The 18,567-nt window shown below is 47.6% G+C and overlaps 1 protein-coding gene across 1 annotated transcript in view; it reads right to left on the bottom strand.

Moving 5' to 3' along the window:
- COL27A1 (collagen type XXVII alpha 1 chain) overlaps nucleotides 1–18,567 on the bottom strand; it is a 134,108-nt gene that overhangs the window by 79,262 nt on the left and 36,279 nt on the right. Inside the window, exons 10-13 of the mRNA XM_068413834.1 lie at nucleotides 15,506–15,559; nucleotides 10,997–11,041; nucleotides 7,375–7,428; nucleotides 6,936–6,980 (exon numbers count right to left, since the gene is read on the bottom strand). Of these exons, the coding sequence (XP_068269935.1) occupies nucleotides 6,936–6,980; nucleotides 7,375–7,428; nucleotides 10,997–11,041; nucleotides 15,506–15,559 (198 nt within the window). The remainder of the gene's footprint in view (nucleotides 1–6,935; nucleotides 6,981–7,374; nucleotides 7,429–10,996; nucleotides 11,042–15,505; nucleotides 15,560–18,567) is intronic.

Below are 18,567 nucleotides of genomic sequence, written 5' to 3'. Positions count from 1 at the left end.
AATGAATTCCCAAGCATTGTGATTCTATAGAAGCTGCAAGAAGAGAGACTACGTTCCTCTGGCTAACAGCAACTGTGAAGGTGGTGAAGTGTTAAAATTCAGCTGAACAGAAGAGCCAGTTTAGTTTTCAATGAATGGACCTTTTCTTTCATAAGGCTCTATAGAAAAGAAAACAATACTCGGGGTTTCTGTGAGCGTATCCTAGTGCTGGCATCAAAGATCAATCCTCTTCCATAAGAAAACAAGAATAACTTCTAGTAATGCTTTAGTACCATCTCACTGCCAATATCTAGGCTGAGATTCCCCGAGAGGGGTAGGCTGGTGTTCACTGGGATGGGGATCCCATCTTTGAGCACGCCATCATTGACAATATTTCCTAACCAAGCTATGCTTCTTTTCCCTCTTTGGACCATCGTAACAGATTCTGACTCCCTGGGCAGAAAATAAGGACCCCTGAAGGTTTTCTTAGGAGCAGTGAGCTACCTTGCACTGCTTTTTTGCCCTGCTGCGAGCAGGCTGTTGGACCAGATGACCTCCTGATGTCCCTTCCAACCTCATTTATTTAGTGATTTACTTAAACAAAGGATGAGTCAACGATGGGGCAGAGAAAGGAAAATTCTACTTGGGAAGTCAAAGGAGGAATGACTGTAAAAAAACTTGGTACAATGACAAGACCCAACTGAAATAACTGTTAGAGGAACTCTGTCCCATGCACAGCACATGCCTCTCAACTTGGCTTCCGAGTAAGGGAACAAGCCATCCAAGAGCAGAGAGCTATATGTTTAAACAGAGTCCACATGGAAGATATATGGACTCCTGCGACAGAGCCAAAGTCTACAAAGAGATGACAGAGGAATTCTCCTTCTGCTCAAGCAAAAACCACCCACTTGTTATCAGAGAGGTGAAATAATTCTAACTACTTCAGTAACATGGTTGGGGATAATGAAATTGGGGACGGTTAAGGCTTGAGTTGGGAAAGACTTTTTCGAGACAACTTTTTCAGAAGAAAAATAATTAAGAACTATGCAGATTCAATGATGGAAACATTTCATGGATTCATGCTAAATTTGCTTCAATGTTTTGGTAAATGTTCCCAGAACATTTCACTGAACCATCTTCAAAATAAGTCTCTTATGTAGCAAAATTGAAATGTTGCTCTTAAAAAAAGTTAAATGAATTTTACTCATTTGTTTTTTAACGTAAAATATTTTAATTTGAGTCAAATAACTAACTTTTTGCTTCATTTAAACTATTTTCCATCCTTTTTTTTTTTTTTTTCCGCTACACAAGCAGATGGAAAAAAAAGGCTATTTACACAGCTTCAGTTCGGGTGAACCCCAAGGATTAGATACAATAGCGATGGCAAAAAAACTACTGTATGACCCAGCTCAACTCCAGCCATTGCCAGATTTCTCTCATCTTCTCTGAATTTTCTCCTTATTTTATCTAGTCTGAGGCTTAAAACACTGAAATCAGCAGGCAACTCCAATTCTGGCTCCTGCCAGAAGACAGCAGGAAAATAGTTTGTCTTGAAAGTGAGAGGTCTGCTCTGAAAAATCCTTGTCTTATCACCTATGCGGAGGGTCAAAAAAAAAAAAAGATTTTTTTTTTTTTATTAATCAGTTTTCTACTCGGTCAGTATAAGCGGCCACTGAAATACTGTTTTGGAAGAAATCCTTGGCCATTAAGAAATGACTACTGTAAGAAAAGAGTTTCCTGAGCATAGCAAAAGGCAGGAACACAAACCTTTATCTCTGCCCTTTACGCAAAGTGGGATAGCGGCTGCATGCCAGAGAAAACAGTTTTCAAACAACTCTGAGAAACGGGCATTAGAGAGGACGAGAAGGAAGCAGGAAAGACAAAACACATCCCTTATCTTTAGCTGGGCTCCGTGCAAGATGTTCACAGGCTATTGCAATAGCACAGCAAAATGTCACGGCATGAATGATCCATCTGCAACGGTCATTAATATCCCAAACCAAAACTGAGGTCTAGTGCATCCCCTTTCACCTGCCTTGAGCACAGGAAATCTGAAACTGTGACTCAGGGTGTGTGTCCTTAACGTGAGGGAAAAAAATAAGGAGGAAAGAGGTCAGGCATGTTCGTTATTAAAAAAGCGACGCCGAGATGACGAAAAGGGGCTGCAAGGGCTTTGCTCACGCAGAGGAGGAGGAATGTACAATCTGAAATTACAAACAGGCTCTGCCCATGGGATACTGCCTACGTTTCATGTTTCACCTCTAAAAGAAATGCAGCCTCAGAGACCCTGAGGCCCTCCTTAACGCCACAGCGCACAGAGAAGGGGCTACGAGGGAAGGGACAGATTTGCAAGTGTGAGGCACGTTTGCTGTCTGTAGGACGCAGAGGAAGTTGCTGTGCACAGGACTCATTTTGCTCTCAACTGGACATCTCTTTTCCCAAGACCTTCTGCTTAGCAATGCTAGGGGAGCTAACACTGCAAAACTACTAGAGGTATTTTACTGAGCTGCGTCCTTCACGAGTTACAGATGTCCTGATTCATAAAACTCCTTTATGTGAACAAGGAGCCAGGATTTCCTCCACTTCCTCCACCTTCCCTCTGTACTCATCACATCACATGGTCTCCTCAAGACCACTCTTTATTACAGGGTAATACAGCAATTCCACTTCTCCCTGTAACAGCAGATCCAGCCCTCTCTGCCCCCTCTCCTTGCCTCCATGAAAACATATATATGGAAACAGAAGGATGACCCATGCTGTGGGAAAACCGAAGCTGTAGAAAACATCATTAAATTCTGTGGTACCAAGCTTTTATGGGGGATGCAGAAGGGGTTGGCTAGCATTGGTGTGCTCTGTACTTGCCTGTGTAGCTGCTAGATACAAAGATGTGATTTCACAACTTGGCCTTCAAAGAAGCCAAGTTCTGCAGAACTACGATGGGAGGAAACAGACCATCCCTTGCCAGACACTCTCGAAATCCCTCTTCCCCCTCAAACCTGGGCTAGCCCGTGAGTGGCAGCAGATGGAAGGTGTGAGGCCCCCCAGGCTGCTCTCATCTGCCATGAATTACTAATTACAAGAGGTTACTGATAACTGTCAGCGTGGAGCATGAGGTTTGCAGCTTTCTGCCCCTGCTGACCCAGCATTTCAGATGCTGCCAAATGTCTAGGGCTTTTTTTTTTTAAAAAAAAAAAAATGAAGCTTAACTCTGTGTTTACCAGCTTTCTGAAAACGACGGTGGAGAAGAGGGGAGAGCCAGTACATTTATCCCCCTCCCCTCTGGCCATGTAATGGGAGGCTACTGCAGTTCTCCTTCAATAATCCCTCTCATTCCTTTTGGAAAAGCCTCCATTCCTAAACAGGTTTATTAGAAAGTCCTTTCCAGAGAATCCACCCAACATCTTCAGATTCGGCCTTCGGTAGGCTGGGACCCTCTGGTATAAGGTGTTGATTTGCCGCTGGAATGGGCACGTTTAGTAAGGCTGACAGCTACTGTTGGGCTGAGCCTGGGCATCATCTGTGCTTGCTAGAACCTGGATTAGTTCATCTTGCACATTCAACACACAGCATATGGCTCAGGTCTATCAGAGATGGACTAGACATTTGAGGTGCCCACTTAAAGTCTCAGGAAAGATGCTTGGACAGTTGGCAGATGGCAGGTCAGCCCCTGTGGAAAATCGTGTGTCTTCAACTGATTTCTAAACCCTGTTCACAAGCCGGGGTGTGAACGGGACTGGCGGACTCTAACACGGCTTTCTGCTGTATGGGCTGTGTGTCGGCTCTGCACGGTACGGTGCCAGCCCCTCCTTCTCCTGCAGCTCTCCTGGTGAGTGCGCTGCAGGGAAGCAGCACCAGCCTGGAAGTCTGAAATGATCTGCCCTTCAAAGGGAACTCAGGGACCTCGTATGCTCAGAGTGGTGCAGTGGGTGGGTGTGCTTGAGCCCCACCAACGTGCAGGGAAAAAGTTGCTGCACGGTGGCTGGACTGTCATCCCCAACTAGTTAGCTAAGTTCACCCTTGTAATTGCATTTTCAACATCCAGCAGAGAGGGGAACTCTGTTACTTGGGAGGTGACCAAGCTATGAATAAGGATCTCTGCAGAGGCAGACTGCAACAACCGCGGTCTGGAAAGGTTTCAAGAATGGCAAGAGGGAAACTTTCAGACTGACAGACACAGGGAATAAACACAAGATTCAAGGAGGCTGCTTCTGCTTCTGGTCATAGCAGTGAGGCAGTTTTGTCTGAAGAAGACGATGGAGGATTATAATGAAGTCAAAACCTAATGGACCAACAAAGAATAGTAAGCAACCAGAGAAAGCCTTTAACTAAGATGTCACAGCCTACAGCAGAAACTAACAGTGACACAACTGGTGAGAGATTAGAGGAGGGAGCCTCCAACACAAGCCAATCCCCCTGCTCTAGGCAGGGTCTGTCCTGTGACCCAAGCTCAACCAGGCACTAAGTGAACAGAGAGATCCTGCCTCTACTTTCCTATATATGTGGGATTTCCTTAAGTCAGATATTTCTAAGACCAGCATCAATTAAAAAGCATGTGGCAAAAACAAGGGGGGCAAAGAAAGATTTATGATGCAGGCTGAGACAGAAAACATTTCAATTGAAACAAGGCAGGCGACAAGATGAAAGATGATCACGGCAAGGTCCAAGAGGCCAGGGTGTACTTCCCACCTCTAGCAACCTCCTCCTTGGTCACTTCTGTGACTCAGGAGCCCTCACATAACATGAAGGGCGTAAACGTCCCTTCCTTCTACCACACGTGCATTTAGACCACAAGCTCTTTGAAGGCAGAGTTTTCCCCTTGCTACAAACTGAGCAAAAGCAGCAAGACCAGACATCATTTCAATTTCTTAGTGGTACCAGAACATAAGTGATTAGACACAAATGTAAACAAGCGGTAAGAAGAGATAAGTGTTTTTGCTCATGATGCCCAAATCAGAGTGAGAGGAAATAAAAAGCTTAAAGGTGCCATTCACTAAAGCAGCGTGGGAGTGACTGAATGAATGCAACAGCCTTTTGATCAGTTGGAGAAGGGATGTATTATAAACTGGGCCAACTAGCTGAACAGCAAGACCAACAAATCAGAAAACCAAACAACTGAAAAAAACACAAAGCCAAATCCTCCCCCAAACGTAAGGAGAGCTGATGAACTTTGTACTCATGCGAACGAGTGAAGCAAACTCAGATGCTTTGGCTAAAACTGGCAATGCCAGAGCTGCGTGCCTTCACCTGAGTAGATGAGTCTTGTGGCCATCAATGCCTAAGTGGGTCTGATTTTCCTTTAGCTGGTATTTCCCAGCCCTTTGGCTGTGGGACTGCTGGAAAGGATACACACAAGCTCTTTGGAAGCTCTCTCTGACTCTGCAATCATCGTTGGTCTGATCTGAGTGTTTGATAGCACCCAGGATATTCGAATGAAAGTCAGCTCATTAGGGATGGAGCAGGCTTGAGTAGGAGGGATGGTTTGTCAAGTCTTGGATTAGGAAAGGACTGTAATGAATGCAAGGAAGGACGTCTGTCCTGTCCAAGGAAAATGCAGTGGGAGAGGGAGCTAGGGAGGGCAAGAAAAGCTTTCCTGCACCTCAGGAGAGAGGCTGCAAGACTGACCATGGGGAGGATGGATATTGGGGGAGGATGGACAATTCTGCACTTGGGAGTATTGTAAGGATAACTCTAGGGAGAGCTGCAAACCATTTGGTTACCGTGAGAGCAGCGGCTGGAGAAATAAACAGAGCAGTCTGTGCAAAGTGATGGAAGGTTAATTTTGCTAAACAATGATTTAAATGTTGGCAATTCTTAAAATATTCAACCATTTATTCCAAGGAGCAGACAGAAGAGTCTGTAGGCTCTAGGAATTGGTGCTGAGTCAAGAAACCAGCTACAATGTGTTAAGCTTGTCCTAAAGAAAAAGTCCTTCTCTTGCCCTGTCCTTCCTCCCTACAAAAGTGAAAAGGCGGTATGGGGAGAAATGGAAACTGCAGACACAGGAGCCCTGGCAAAGAGAGGCTATAATATAAGGAGAGTGGAATCAACTGGCTTGACACTACTTCCTCCATGGGCAGTTTTGGGCTGCTAAATCATTCTCTAAAAGCAAACATCTAACAAGAGAATAAGACATCAGACAGGAGGAGGAGAATATACTTAATGGTCATTTTCCCACTGCCCTCCTGAGCAATCAGAGCCAACGATAAATGATTGCACCTCCCACTCTTTCAGACTAAATAAATCCTACAGTCGAATATCTGTAGGAGGATGGTTCTCATGACAGTGAGACATTTACACATACAGCTTCATGCTGATTTAGCTCAAGTTGCGTGTTTTTGTGCCAGCAGCACTAAATCACTGCAATCAATGCCCCTCTCCTTTTTGCTTTTTCTAAAGTGATTTGTATCAGTTTGGCATAAGGCAATTTCCTCTCAGCAGGAAGCTGAACCGAGGTGAGCCTCTCTGAAGAGGAGCAGAAGTACCTAACACAGAACAGTTTTTCCTGGGGATCCAGCTGGTTTGCTTGATCCAGTGAGCTGTGCTGCTTTGTCACATCGTGTTTCCCGCAAATGCATTAATGCAAACCCACTGTCAGTGTTGTTAGGTCTTCATCCTCCTCTCCATCCCATCATGTAACCAATGTAAAAACACAAAAGCCCAGTGAAACACCAGATAATCTCAGTTACTGTTATCATCAGTGGGAAACAAGCTCCAAAGAGGATCTGAGCATAACTGATCTATACCAGAACTCCATAGAAAAGGGGATGGGGCAGGTATCATAAAAGAAAGGAAAATCAAAACTGGAGTGTCAAGAAAGGAGAGAGGGTGGGAGGATGGGGGCAAAGAGCCAGTCAGAGTGGAACCCGTACCATGGTGCTGAATAAGAAAGAGAAGCTAGAAAGGGGATTTCACATGCAAAATTAAAACACAGTGCAATAAGGGAGTATTCAGATCACCTTATCACCTTTCAGTCCATGTTCTCCAGGGTTTCCCATCAGCCCCTGAAACAAAAGAAAGTTCAGAGTGAGACCGTGCCACTGTGAAGACTTGCTCAGGTCTATGGCATTGTCCCTGACAGGGCTGGTGGCTCAGACCCACAGCATTGCCCTGGCCCAGCCCCAAGGCCAAACGCCAGGCTGCTCCCAAAGCGTGCTCAATTACACGTTCTTTAAACACCCATGAGCTGGAGGGAAAATGCCCCTGGGGTTCTCCATTGACTTACGCCTACTGCAGACCACCAGTGGGATGTTGTGGTCAACAGTCCCGTGCCGGGGTCAATGGACAAGCATTATTGCTGTCTCTCAGGACAGTCACCATTACCCAAGGGAGGAACAGAACAACCTTCAGCGCTGCTGTGGAGGGACAAGAGCTCACACAGCTCAGTTGTTCTCTCACCTTTAAGCCTTTTGGTCCTGGATAGCCTATTGGTCCAACAGGGCCCATGTCACCCTAGTAAGAGAAAGAAAATTACTGAAGTCATTAGGTGCAAAACCAACAGATAGCTGTATGTGGTGTGAAATTCCTCTCCTATCCAGTCTCTCAGCATCCCTGAGGAATTGCACCAGCGACTTCAGCAGAAGCAGCACCCTGGCATGAGTCAAGAGACTTTTAATGGGCAGGCAGCCTCTGGGTAAAAGCAGCACAGTGTGTTTGCCTCGCAGGCACGTGAGGGAAGAAGAGCAGCTCCTATTTGCATCCTGCTCTTGCCACAAAGAAGAGACCCCAAAGCGCCTCGACACTAACCAACCACTGAGATGTGAGCTGTCCCCCATGATCAGCTCACCCGGCCCCACCGTGCTGCTGTGCACGGCCACCACAATCCGGGATGCCCGGAGAACGTGTGAGCATCCCGCTCCTGCGCCACAGGAGATTCGGGTGTTGGGGAGCATGGTCAGGCTCCAAAACCAGGAGCCTGAGGTCCTGAATCCGCTTAAAAAATAGATAAGGAATTCAGGGTAGTAAATTGATGGCAAAATAATGGAAAATTAATTAAGAAACCACCTTGAATTCTGCAACTATGGTAGGATCTGAGAAAACTTTTGTGTTCTTGCTAACTTTTGAATGGATTAATTTCCCTCTTCCACTATTTGAAAAATTAAAATATTGAGCTGGTTTATGACAATCCTGGAGTGTATTCATTCTCAGTGAAGTTACTTGTGTTCTCAGAAAGACCCTACCACAGTATGCGTGAGTTCTCCGGAGGGAGTCTGAGGGTGTGTTAAAAAGGACACCGACCAAACAGCAACAAAGGCAACAGTCAAGAAATTTGGGTCGCTACCGAGCTCTGATATCTAAAAGCGATATGGGGAGGAGAGAGGAGACACAGGAGGGAAGGAGGGAGGTGTCTCCTCAGCGTGGCTGTTCTGATGCAGGGAGAAGTCAGCATGGCAGCGTGTACTGGGGCTTGTACGAGACACTGCAGCACAGGAGGGCACTGGAGCTCACTGTCGGTGCCTACAAAAAAGCCTTCAGCGGCCGGCTTTGCCTGCTTTCTGCCCATGAAGAGAGGCAGTGACAGGGTGCCCCAGCCTCGCCCGCAATGTGTCAATAAACAGGGAAGGCTCTGCTGAAGGAGCGCTTCTTGGGCCCGCGGCCCCGGGCCCACGGCCACACTGGGCCGCAGCCGCCCAAACAGATGCCCTTTTCATACCTCCCAGCATAAAGGCTTCTTGTAGAAACACGTTTACTTAAAGCTTTGCCCACACAGTTAATTAGGAGAGCAAGAGGCTTTAGTTACGCTTAATTCTGCTCTTCAGCCTCTCTTAAACAGCGAACCCAAACACCTGCGGGGTGCGTGGAGGAACCCGGCCAGGCCCTGGCTGTAGCTGGGAAGGAAGGAAGCGACTGACCATGGGCCAGCCCGCAGCAAACACCCAGCCACCTTCTCCCTGTCCCGCAGCGTGAGCCCCATGCTGCGGACCCCAGGGAAGGAGGCTGGTGCTGTCCCACGGAGAGGAGGAGGCAGGATGGATGTGCCCCCTTCTCCCCAGGAGAGGGGAGGAGGTCACTCCTGGCTCAATCCCGCTAGAGATGCTTCAGCATCCTGAATTCAGGAGTTGCATATTACCCTGGGACACAAGATCTGACTCAGTTTGACCTGAGTCTCAGTTTGAAATGTTTATCTGCTCAGAGTGGCACCAACAGACTAACTGGGAAAGACAGCAACTGATTGCTACTGCTGCAGCAAGCAATTCCTGAAAAAAAGGCATTGCAAAGGACCAGCTATTTGCCTTAAAAGTAAAGCTAGGGAGAAGCTCACAACAGGAATGATGATTTCTTCATCTGGATGGGAAGGGAGAAGAAATATTTACAGTTTAAGACTGAACAGGCTTAGCAGCAAAAGGAGAACTGCTGGTTTTGCCCTTTTCCAGCAAAAACATTAGAACTTGGGATGTCAGTAGAGACCAACATAATGGATCAAGACAGAGAAGGTGACAGACCCAGATACCTGGTGATGGAGCTGAATCCTGGTCTAGGACATGCAGTGCTAGATCTTGGGGCCAGTCAGGGAAAAACCAGTTTAGTTGCACCTCCCATAGAATTCGGTGCCATTTGGGCAGCTGTAGCCAACGCGGGACACAACCAGCATGATCACAAAGGCAGGTGAGGACACTGCCTGTCCTCATTTCAGGTCAGCTCCAGGCAAACCCTGGCCTTCCTGGGCCCTGTGATCTATCCCAAGCGCACAAGAGCACGGCACTGGCTGGGCCAGCTAGGAGGGGATGACAGGCAGCCTCCTGCCTCCACCAGCTCTGGAAGGATCTGAATCACATTTACCATGTCTGACCTTTCACTTTCTAACAAACAAATATCTGTGAGATAATAGCAACCAGGATAAGATAAATCTTTCCAAAAGCTAGGAGAAATATGATCCAATTTGGCCAATACCTTCAATCATATTCTTTTAAATAGCGATCTCCCTCTCACAGCTCTTTGCCAGGAGCCCATCCTTTCTGCTGCTATGGCTAAAGTAGCTATTTTCATCTCCACTAACAAGAGGAAACACAGACCTAACTCCTGGCCCCAAGAAAAAATTTCTGAAGCCTTAATCCACCTGTGCCCCAATCCCCCATCTGCAAGATGGGTACACTTGTTCCACACATTCTCTGCTTTTCCCCCATGGAGTCTAAGATTTCTGGGTTCGTTGCTCTATGTTTGTGCAACGTCTGGGGCAATCGAGGCCTTGATCTCAACTGCCATATGCACTGGTGTATTTAAGCTGTGTAATTTAAGCTTTGTAATTTAAGTTATGGGAAGGCAAAAGGGGAAGGTTTTTAACCATTCATTGCAAGTCTAGTTTTCATGGATCATCCTAGCCAAGAAGGAATCATTTTGAAAGAACGCTGTAGGACTAACAGAACTTACCACATTTTGTGCATGGAAGAAAATAACTTGAAACAAGTCCTGAGACCTCATAAACCATCCATGTTCAGCTGGGCATTCACTAACACCAGCACAGCTGCCAGAGGATGAGTTGCCACCCACCCTTACAGCCATTTATCTCCTGCTGGGGAAGAGTGTAATGAAGGGTGGAATTGAGCGCGTACATAATTACCTGGATTAGTGATGGGATGGTGAGAGGGCATGTACAATTCCTGTATACCCAGAGGACAAATGGTTCCTGCCCATGTCTCTCTAGTGAGCAAGAACTGCGTGTCCTTAGGTTACTGCTTACAGGGGCTTCCTTTTTAAAGGATGACAGATCCTGGTGTGGAATGAATATTGCATCTTTGAAGAAATACCCTGGTAAATGTTATCAAAAGGGTGACTTATCCAGGAATAAGGGCACTAATGGCAAACCTTTAACCTGTTCCCTTTTGCTTAGAAAGGGTTTGCCCTCCTCCACCTCTCAGTCTACCAGGCGACCTCCTCTCTCCCCAGACCTCAAGCCTCCTCCACACAAACAGCCATCCTGCTTACTGCCCTGCCACGGGAAGGAGAAAATCCATGTGTAGTTATGCAGGCTGAAAGGGTTAAAGCCCCGAGAAGCCAGATCTCCATTTGTTTTTGTACTTACAATGAGTCCAAGGACTCCAGGAGGACCTGGGGCTCCCAATTCTCCCTAAAAGGAAAGACAAACCGACATGGTTACAGACACTTTGTAGACAAACTGAGGCTGAAAGGCAGCTCAGTGTTTCAAGAACTTGAGGGAAGGGAAAAGATCGTTCCTCCCCCTTCCATGCCCCCCCACAGCCCCTTCCCCAGCCAAAGCTCGAGAGCTTCCACCTTAGCAAGCGCAGCCTCTCCAGACACAGGGCTGCTTGTTGTTGGGCAGTTATTTGCAGGGCTGACCTCCCCTCACAGGAGCAGGCTGGATAAAAGCAGCATTTCACTGTGCGGGCAGGGGAGTGGGTGGGAGCCTGCCCCAGGTAAGATGAAGGTATGGGCAGGGAGAGGGACCAGGGTACAGAGGGGGCACAGGGGCAGCAAAGCGAAGGTGGGAAGGAGAGGAAAGCTGCTGCTCTGTATTGGGAAGGTGAGGGTTTTGAGAGTGGTGAAGAAACAATAAAACTCATGGGAAAGGGAAGACTTGGATGAAAATTAAACTGGGTAATTTGGGGAGAGGGTATGTCAGCTCCTGGTGCAGGCTGATGGGCCCTGAGAGCGTGTTTGGCACATGGGGTAATCTGAGGCTGCTCCTCCTATATCTAAGAGCTGGTTTAAGGTGGGGAACCAGCAGTGTCCTCTGCATTCTGCCTCACCCATCCAGGCTCCCACCCAGAACATCACCTAGCCATTTCTTTAATCTCCAGAAAAAGCCCCTAGCCTCCGGGCTGCAGCTTGTCAGCAGGGATGTGGCCCAGCACCTCTGTCCCTGGAGCTGGGAGCTCTGCAAGGAACTCAGCACTTGCTTGGAGGACGAGTCACTTAATCACACCACAGAGAGCAGGAGATGGACTGCAGGCATTTCGTCTTGGGCTCCGTGCCCATTTGCCTTCTCTTACAGCCTGCTCCCAAGCAGGGCATTTTGGAAAGCGCCAGCTCCTCTTAGAGGCTTTTCAAGAGCACCTCAGAGTGCACCACTGCAGGGACAGACTGCTCTCGGGGTTTGGGGGGCTGATTTGAATTCTCAGCTTCACCACAAACTCCCTCCGGCCCAGCTTTCCAAAGACACGCAGGTGCCAGCAGTGCCGGTAGGTGTCTGATGGCATTCCCAGGTGATGCGCAGCAGAGAAGCTGTGTCAGACCCGCACAAATCACTTATCTGGGTCCCTAAGTACTTTAGCAGTCCCTATGTGATGCTCAGTCTGTCCCCATGCCTCCCTCAGTGGATCACCCACTCCCTTGTTGCATCGATAGTGGGTTGCTTGTCAGGGCAAGGACCTGCTCTCACACACCTCTGTCTCCAACAGGGCCTCTCAAAACAAGTGCACTGGAAATACGAAACTTCCCGTTGGCTCAGACAGCCCTACCCCTGCTCTGGATCACGCTGGCTACTTTCTTTGACGGCCCAGCTCAGTTTATGGTGCACATCTGGTGGAGTCCCCTTCAGTGCAATAAAGCTCCCCTTTTACGGAAAGATTTGCCTAGTGAAAGAATGAAAGAGAAGGGGACGCAACGTGACTAAACGTGCTCAGTCTCCTTGAGTAAAGGGTTACGTGTGTTTATTTTATGGGAAGTGGAGTAAAGGACTATTGGGCAAGCACACACAAAAAGCGTTTCATAATCTCAACCAGCCTAAAATTGCTTTTTTATGGCCGGTTCCTTTCCTGCATACTTGGGACATCTGTGGAGCAATTGTTCCTCACGGGTGGGATTTCTACGTCCTCAGAGCTACTGTAATAAGGTCGGCTTCAAGCTTTTAGTCGAGGCCTGGCATTACTAGGCTCAGCCAGAAGAGGGAATATCCCCAGGGATGCTGAGCACAGGAGCTGCACGGTGGTCTGGGTGTCCCAGGAAGCTCTGCAGGCTCCGAGGGTGGCTGGGATGAAGAGTGGGTGGATGGTCAGCTCTTGGTCCCACCAGCTGCAGGAGGGACTGCCTAGATTGCCGAGCTGTGTCATGTGAGTATTCCTCAAGAGAAAGGGTAAAAGTGGAAACACACGGCCTCACATCTAACGCAAGAGGATTTCCTCTTGGAAGACGAGGGGGTGGACTCCCCTGGGAGATGTGGACAGGACTAGGTGTTAATTTGAGCCATTCCCTGGCCTGGGGATGGAGGATTTACAGGTGGCTCTTTCCTGGCTATCAGCAATGACAGGCTGGTCCCTGACCTCCGGGGGGAATCGGGCTCTATCCTCCTTTTTTCAGTGCATGAACCAGGCACTGGGACAAGAGACAAGGAGATGAATCAACAGTCCTTTCCCATGTCTAATTCCTGTGATTAAGAGACTAATTGGAGTGGCTAAAGCGCTCCGGGAACAGGGATCTGGAATGTGATGGCTCAACAGTTCTCAGCAAGTTGGTCGGAGGGAAAAACGCCTCTGTGGCTGGAAGAGCCTTTGCTTTGCCTGGAGGGGACGGAAAGAAGATCAGAGACTGTCGGCTTCAGCCATCCCCACGCGATGGCAGAGGCGGCGGCAGCGTAAGTGCTCCGGGGATCAAGCAGAGCACGGGGCAGTTCGGGACCCGTGGCAGCCTGCCCGCCTGCCTACAATTTAGCCGCATACTCCACCTAGCAAACTCGGCATATTTGTGTGTTCCACAAACAGACTTTCTGGCATTTTTCTGCGTCTGTGACTCCACTTGTGACCCTGTGAACCTCCCTTTAAGTCAGCCGAAACAGTCTGTTTTCATTCTACAATCTCCAAGGCACATTAATATTTAAAAGCCGTTGATAAGATGAAAGAAGAGTAATCCATCTGGCTGAATCAACGGAAGGGACATTTGCTTCTCTGCGATGCTCTGGGAACTGGCGTTCGGCTAACATTGAGCACATCTTCTGAATGGGGCTTAGACAACTTGCAAATTTAAAAGAAAACAAAACAAGTTATTTGGGGTGAAAAAAAAAAGTCTTTCTGACCTCCAGGATTCTTGCTCTTCCTGGTGGGCTGGCTGGAAATACAACCTAAAAAGTCTTCTACTTTAGGACTACTGATTCCACTCTGACCCATGGCTTAAGTTGACGGAAGGATGGGAAAAGTCCTGCAGAAGTATTCCTTGGGAATCTAATTCTGTCAGTTCACTGCGTTTGTGACTCTCGTGCTGAATTCCCACAAAGGTTGAAGCGTGGCTGAGCTTGGCTTGCTGGTTAGAGTCGCTTGTGAAAATAACTTTCATGCTGCATGTATGACGAATGGGAACTTGAAGACACATGCAGAGTGGGTTACTTCACACAAATCATCCCATCAAACACCAAGAGCAGCACAGTGATTATGTGTGAATAACCGAGACAGCAGGAATTTCAAGGATGAATCAGTACTGCTCACATGCTAATTGAGGGAGAACTGTAAGTCATTCAGAAAACAATTTAGAATAATTAATACATCTGAGAACTTTTGTAATACACAAGGGCATGTTTTGTGGGTAGTGGAAAACACAGAACATAGTAACAGTTTAGTGCTACAAGACCAGAGCAAAATAAACCTTATCAGCATCCAGCTGCTTAAATGGTCTCTGGGACCATCCTGACCCAATTCCCAGGAGACACATCCCATGCTTAGAAAGCCAGCAGGGCTCAGATGAAGACCGGAGAGAGGCCAAGAACCCAGGAGCCTGGAGACTTCTCCCACTGCAGTGCCGGGGCCAGCTGAGGCATGGGGCAGGGCAGCAGAAACCTGGGCTATGGTGTCCATCCCTCAGTGCTCCCAGACGCCGGAGCAGGGAATCTGGCACTTCTTGTACCGGTATTAACATTCACTTCAGATGAGGAAATGTATGACCTTGGAGTACTTTAGAAGCACTACAGGCTAGTGAGACGCAAACCAAGTGATACCAGCTTGATAACCTGGATCAGAAAATGAAATGTGGTGAAAAGGAGAGGAACATGCCTCTTTCTCTATGTACCTCAGAACTCTACACAACTGAGTACATGGCCGGCTCCTCTGAGGGTTCACATGCACTCAAGTAGCCGTCTGCGGTGCCTTGTGATGATATGTCCCTATGTCTGTGGGCCTATGACTCCCTGCTACGTTCATACAAAGCTTCATCCAGAGCACACTAGTCAACAAGGTGATTCCTGCGGCTGCCACAGGCTTTGCATTAGGTCCTGTGTTATGGACAACACGCTCCAACCACAGCCTGTTCATCAGGAGCAACATCTCTACCTTTTCTCTCTTGATTTTTCTTCTAGTCATATCCTCAGGATAAGAAAGCATCTATCAAGACCAAGATGCAAAAAAGGCAATAGGTGGAAACAGAAAGCACATGGCAACACGATGACCTGGCAGTTACAAGATGTTGAGTCAAACGTGGGAATTTGCAGCATGCTTGAGCAGGGCAGGGGCATTTTTCAGGAGGGACAACAACAAATTGCTAGCAGCTGCCACCAAACTGAAAAGCTTCTTTCAGCTCTAACTAGCATGATGCAGTACAGTGTGGTGTCTACTGCAACAGAAAGAAAGAAGGGAAAAAGCTATCAACTTACTGGGTTCCCATCGATGCCTGGAGGTCCTCGTTCCCCAAAATCACCAGGAAAACCCTGAGGAGAGGAGGCAAACATGAGTATTAGTTATTGACACACCCTTGTGTAAAGACAGTCAGCTTGAAAACCGCCTCCCCTGCACTCAGTGCAGCACTTTGGTAAACAGCAGGTCACAAGGAAGTGTGGGCCATCCAGCCTGCTTGTCCTCATCCAAACCATTCCTGCTCCACCAGCACACCCGCTCAGTGAGAAGCTCCGCAAGGCCAAGAGCTCTGATTCACTGCTCTCTCCTAGGCCAATGAAGGGTAACCAGAAGTACCGTTCACAAGGCTCAGCCATGAGCTACACATTAACTACTGGGAGCCTTGAGAGGAAGAATCAGTGAGGAGACAGGAAGGCTTTCTCCTTGGCCATGCTATGAAAAGCAGCCATTGCTGAGGCTGCTGGACCTGACATATTCACACCTTGTCTTGCAGGCTACGTCCAGCCCTCAGTCAGTCGTGCCTTTTCTTAGCACCAGTTGTCGCCCCTGGGCACGCTTCACATGGCAGGCAAGGCTTTTGCAGTGCCATGTAGAAAGGCAACGTGAGGGTGCATAGCAGAGAGAAAGGGTGGACATCAGTGTTTCTGTCCTCCTTTTGGTTCACCCAAGTACTCCAGTATGTCCAACAAGGAATATGCAGCCCTGAAGATCAGGTCGTGCAGTTTACACTTGAAATTATAATCCCACATTTGGAAGGTCAAACGCTGTATTTAAAGATACAGAACTTTCTATCCTCTTTCAGGAAGAAATACCCTACTGATAGGGTACTTCCTTAAAAGTCAATCCCAAATCCCTTATGTTCTGAAAGAATTCATAAACTTCACTGGAACGACTATCCTCAAAAACGGATTGTCAATCTGAATTATTTCATCCTGTCTACTAACCCAATCATTTTAACAGTACCCCATTCTCATAGGATAGCTGAGTAGCGTGATGCCTGTTGAAGCCCGTGTAGATGCTTAATGGAGCTGATCAAAGATGCCTAGTGAATTCACTCCAATGCGTTCACGATCTTCCAGCTTGCCAGAGGAACAAACAGTTCCAAGCTCATTACGGTCCACACCCCAGAGCTGTGAAAGACCATGTTTACTACATGAAAAAGTCATCACAAAAGACTTCTTCATCATCTCATTATATGTGATACAAATTTGGATGACTTCAAACAATTATAGAAAAGGGAGTGGATGTACTGGGCCAGAACGTGGTGGTGTGACACGTTCTCTCTCACACTCTTAGGCAGACCCTGTGCTCCCCTAAGCCCCCCCAATTCCCTGTTACTAACAAATCACACAGCAGCTTGCTCTTCCCTGTCCTGTCGTGCTCTGTCTCCCTCAGAAAGAGCTCAGCACAGGGGTACATAACCTCTGTGGTTAGTAAACTCCCTGAGCTACATTTTCAAGGAGGAAGCAGTTGAGTTTAAGATGGATTGGACTCAATCTTTCCCCTGAACTTGAACTTCATTCAGGAAAGGACTGGCAGGGAGCAGGCTGCCAAGAGCCATCAGGGACCAGCTCAAACATCAGCAGCTTCAGGGCTACTCAGAACTTCAGCTGCGGTGGAGGGTGCTTTGGGAGGCTGCGACACTGAGGTAAGAGAGTGCTGCGACTCTCCACTTCTTTTTCTTGCATGCCGCTTAAGACGGAGTGAGATAAAATATGACACAGCATCCACCGCCTTTGACTCTGAGCCTAAAGGGAACCTGTCATCTGCTAGAGGAGCTCCCTGTGGACAGAACATACACAGAGCCTAACCGAGGGTCTGACTCCTGGACTTGGTTAATTCAACCAGGGCTGAAGTCCTGCTTTATTCTCCACACTATTCCAACTGTGGGCATCAGGATGGAAGACGAAGGATATATTTGCACATAAAAGTCTTCCTAGCCAGAGCATCTACCTTTGTCCTTCAGTTCAGAGTGGTAACTTGCAAAAGAAAGCTCCTGTCACCCCTGCTCCCTCTTCTGTTTATGGTGGAGCAGTCTTGGAGAGTAAGCAGTACTGCTTAGATGAGGCTACACCAGAAGATGTGCTCCAGAGACACACCAACAAGCTGTAACTGCTAATGGGTGCGTTTGACTCAGACTAGGAGCCGCAGTAAAACTGCCTTACACCCTTCTCTGGCTCCACCAGACTGTGAGATACAAAGGACAACTCAACCACGGTCTGGGCTAGCTAAGAGCTTTAGAGACAGGGATGGAGCAGACAGGGAGGGGATAGTCCTGCCTGAGCCAGAAGGATGGTCTCTCCTCCAGCATACTGCCCTGTGTACTACAAACACTGGTGACCTTGGAAAAGCAAACCTGAGGGAACCAAAATGTGTCATCCAGCAGCAACACGCTATCTGGAAACCCATCAGCAACACTGAACATTGAAATGATCCCAGCGGACAGACCAGGAAAACTATACTGGGAAGCTCTGCAGTCAAAGATAGCATCCAAGACCCTTCACCTTTGAGCGTTTACAACTCCTGATCAACACAACTAGGTAAAAAGACACTTGATCTAAGGTGAGAGATGGGAGACCTGTTTAAGACAGCCAAAATTTTGCCACTGACTTCAGAGCCAGCATTTCACCTCTTCTGTACCAATTCCCTACAGCATCCAGTACACACTCCTGAACGGACACAAGCTATCACTTGCTTGCTTGGATTCAACACTTCAATTTTACGGGCATCACTGCGAATGAGAAAGTTGTCTGCCTTTTTCCAGCTGGGCACCACATCCCTCAGGCCTGTGCACATGCCAAGAAGCTCTGGTAAGCAACTGCTGGAAACAGCCTTCTGCCATCTAGAGACAAAGACGTCAATATAACAAGAAGGTGGGGGGGGGCTACAATTTTCTTTAATGAAAAAGAGGAGAAAAATAACTCTGTTACATACTGAATCAATAAGATCAGAACAGAGATGTGCAGGGAAAACTCATTGCTCAGGCAAGACAAGAAAAAAAAAAAGACTGCCTTGGAATATTTTGCTGTTTACAGTCACACAACTTGCCAAGGAAAATATGAGTGTGCACAGACTGATACTG

Source organism: Nyctibius grandis, chromosome 16 (assembly GCF_013368605.1).
Source record: "Nyctibius grandis isolate bNycGra1 chromosome 16, bNycGra1.pri, whole genome shotgun sequence".
NCBI lineage: Eukaryota > Metazoa > Chordata > Aves > Nyctibiiformes > Nyctibiidae > Nyctibius > Nyctibius grandis.
Note: the sequence above shows the minus strand (reverse complement) of the source record. Positions and strands in the feature narration are given on the sequence as shown.